Here is a 1346-nt window from a genome sequence, read left to right as displayed (position 1 = left end):
CCCCCCCCCCCCCCCCCCCATAATTTTAGGGCGGCAGCTACAAGTCAGTCTGATGTGGAAGAAGGGACAGGGTGTAAAAAAAACAAACAAAACTTCACCTTCCTGCTCCTCTCCAAATGTTTGCGGATGTTTACAGCCTTCTTGATCAGACTGTACAGATCCTCGGGCAGGGTGGTGCCGCGACCCTTCTTCTTCATGATACGCAGGATCTTGTTGCCGGTGATAAACCTCACCTGTGCAACGCCGTGCGAGTCTCGGAGAATTACACCTGGAAGACACAAAACTCTACCATAAGTGAAGTGATAACTTTGGGATAACCAGGCTCAATAAAATCTATACAGGAACTGAACAACGTGCAGACCTGCCGCTCATGAAATTTAAAAACCAGGATCTCGGGGGAAAAAAATTGGGATCAAAGACAAATTGAAGCTAACTTAAAAATTGTCCAGGGGTCTGAGTGTGTGGTTCATAATGATTTTTTTTTTAAAATCATGAAGTATCACGTCAAGGACTCCTAGTCCTAGTGTCTGCCCCCCACCAAGTTTTGAATGAGGCCCACCCCAGTGTGCATGAACTTAAGTTGACCCCGCCGGCAGGTGGTACCTGACACAAGGCACGCGACATACACGCTGAAGACATGTGATGTGAACCCAACCTACAATTGAAAGTTTTACTGATGGGACTTGATGACGGCCTGACTAACCAGAACTAGAACAAAGCTTGTTTTGAAAGTAACAACAGAATATAGTATTGATTATTTGTATGTCGCAATTGAAACAGTTATCAGGCCATCATCAGAGAATTCTGGGTGGAAACAAAAGGGAAAGTAGATCTTGAGAATGTCCAATACTTCCATTAGGTATCGTTGAAATCGGGATGTCTGAGACTTGAGGCAGAAAATCGAGATGAGTAGCAGGTCTGAATGTCATAAACTATGGAAAGGGGAAAAGAAAAAAAAGTATGGACGCTAGAGTTGGGGCGAGCGGACAGACGGGTTCGTTACTCGTGGACTCAGAGCGAACGGGTAACGGACGGCCATGAGAGCGAACTGCGAACCTCAAGACAGTTCATTTTTTGGGTCCGCTCAACAATTTGACTCTGTCAGCGAGCGGACTGCGGACTTCAAGCCTCAAGTCAGTTCGTTTTTTGGGTCCGCTCCACAATTTTATTCACTGGGCGGGCGGGCGGCGAACGGACAAACTCTAGCAGACGAGATACTCAACGCGAGATTAGGCCCATCGTCTATTGTTTGTTAATTAGGCCTGATGTTTCAAACCACTAGCGGTGCCACAGGGAGTGAGAGAGGCTGGTGACGTACTATGTTGTGTGTAACCTTTCACCTCGTG

General features: G+C 46.8%; 1 protein-coding gene across 1 annotated transcript in view; it reads right to left on the bottom strand.

The window, feature by feature from the left end:
- LOC101858703 (40S ribosomal protein S13) overlaps positions 1–1346 on the bottom strand; it is a gene marked incomplete at its 5' end in the record, with an annotated part of 8303 nt that overhangs the window by 3582 nt on the left and 3375 nt on the right. The window contains 1 exon segment of the mRNA XM_013081025.1: positions 99–268. Coding sequence (XP_012936479.1) covers positions 99–268 — 170 coding nt within the window.

Source organism: Aplysia californica, unplaced genomic scaffold (genome assembly GCF_000002075.1).
Source record: "Aplysia californica isolate F4 #8 unplaced genomic scaffold, AplCal3.0 scaffold00111, whole genome shotgun sequence".
Classification (NCBI taxonomy): Eukaryota; Metazoa; Mollusca; class Gastropoda; order Aplysiida; family Aplysiidae; genus Aplysia; species Aplysia californica.
Note: the sequence above shows the minus strand (reverse complement) of the source record. Positions and strands in the feature narration are given on the sequence as shown.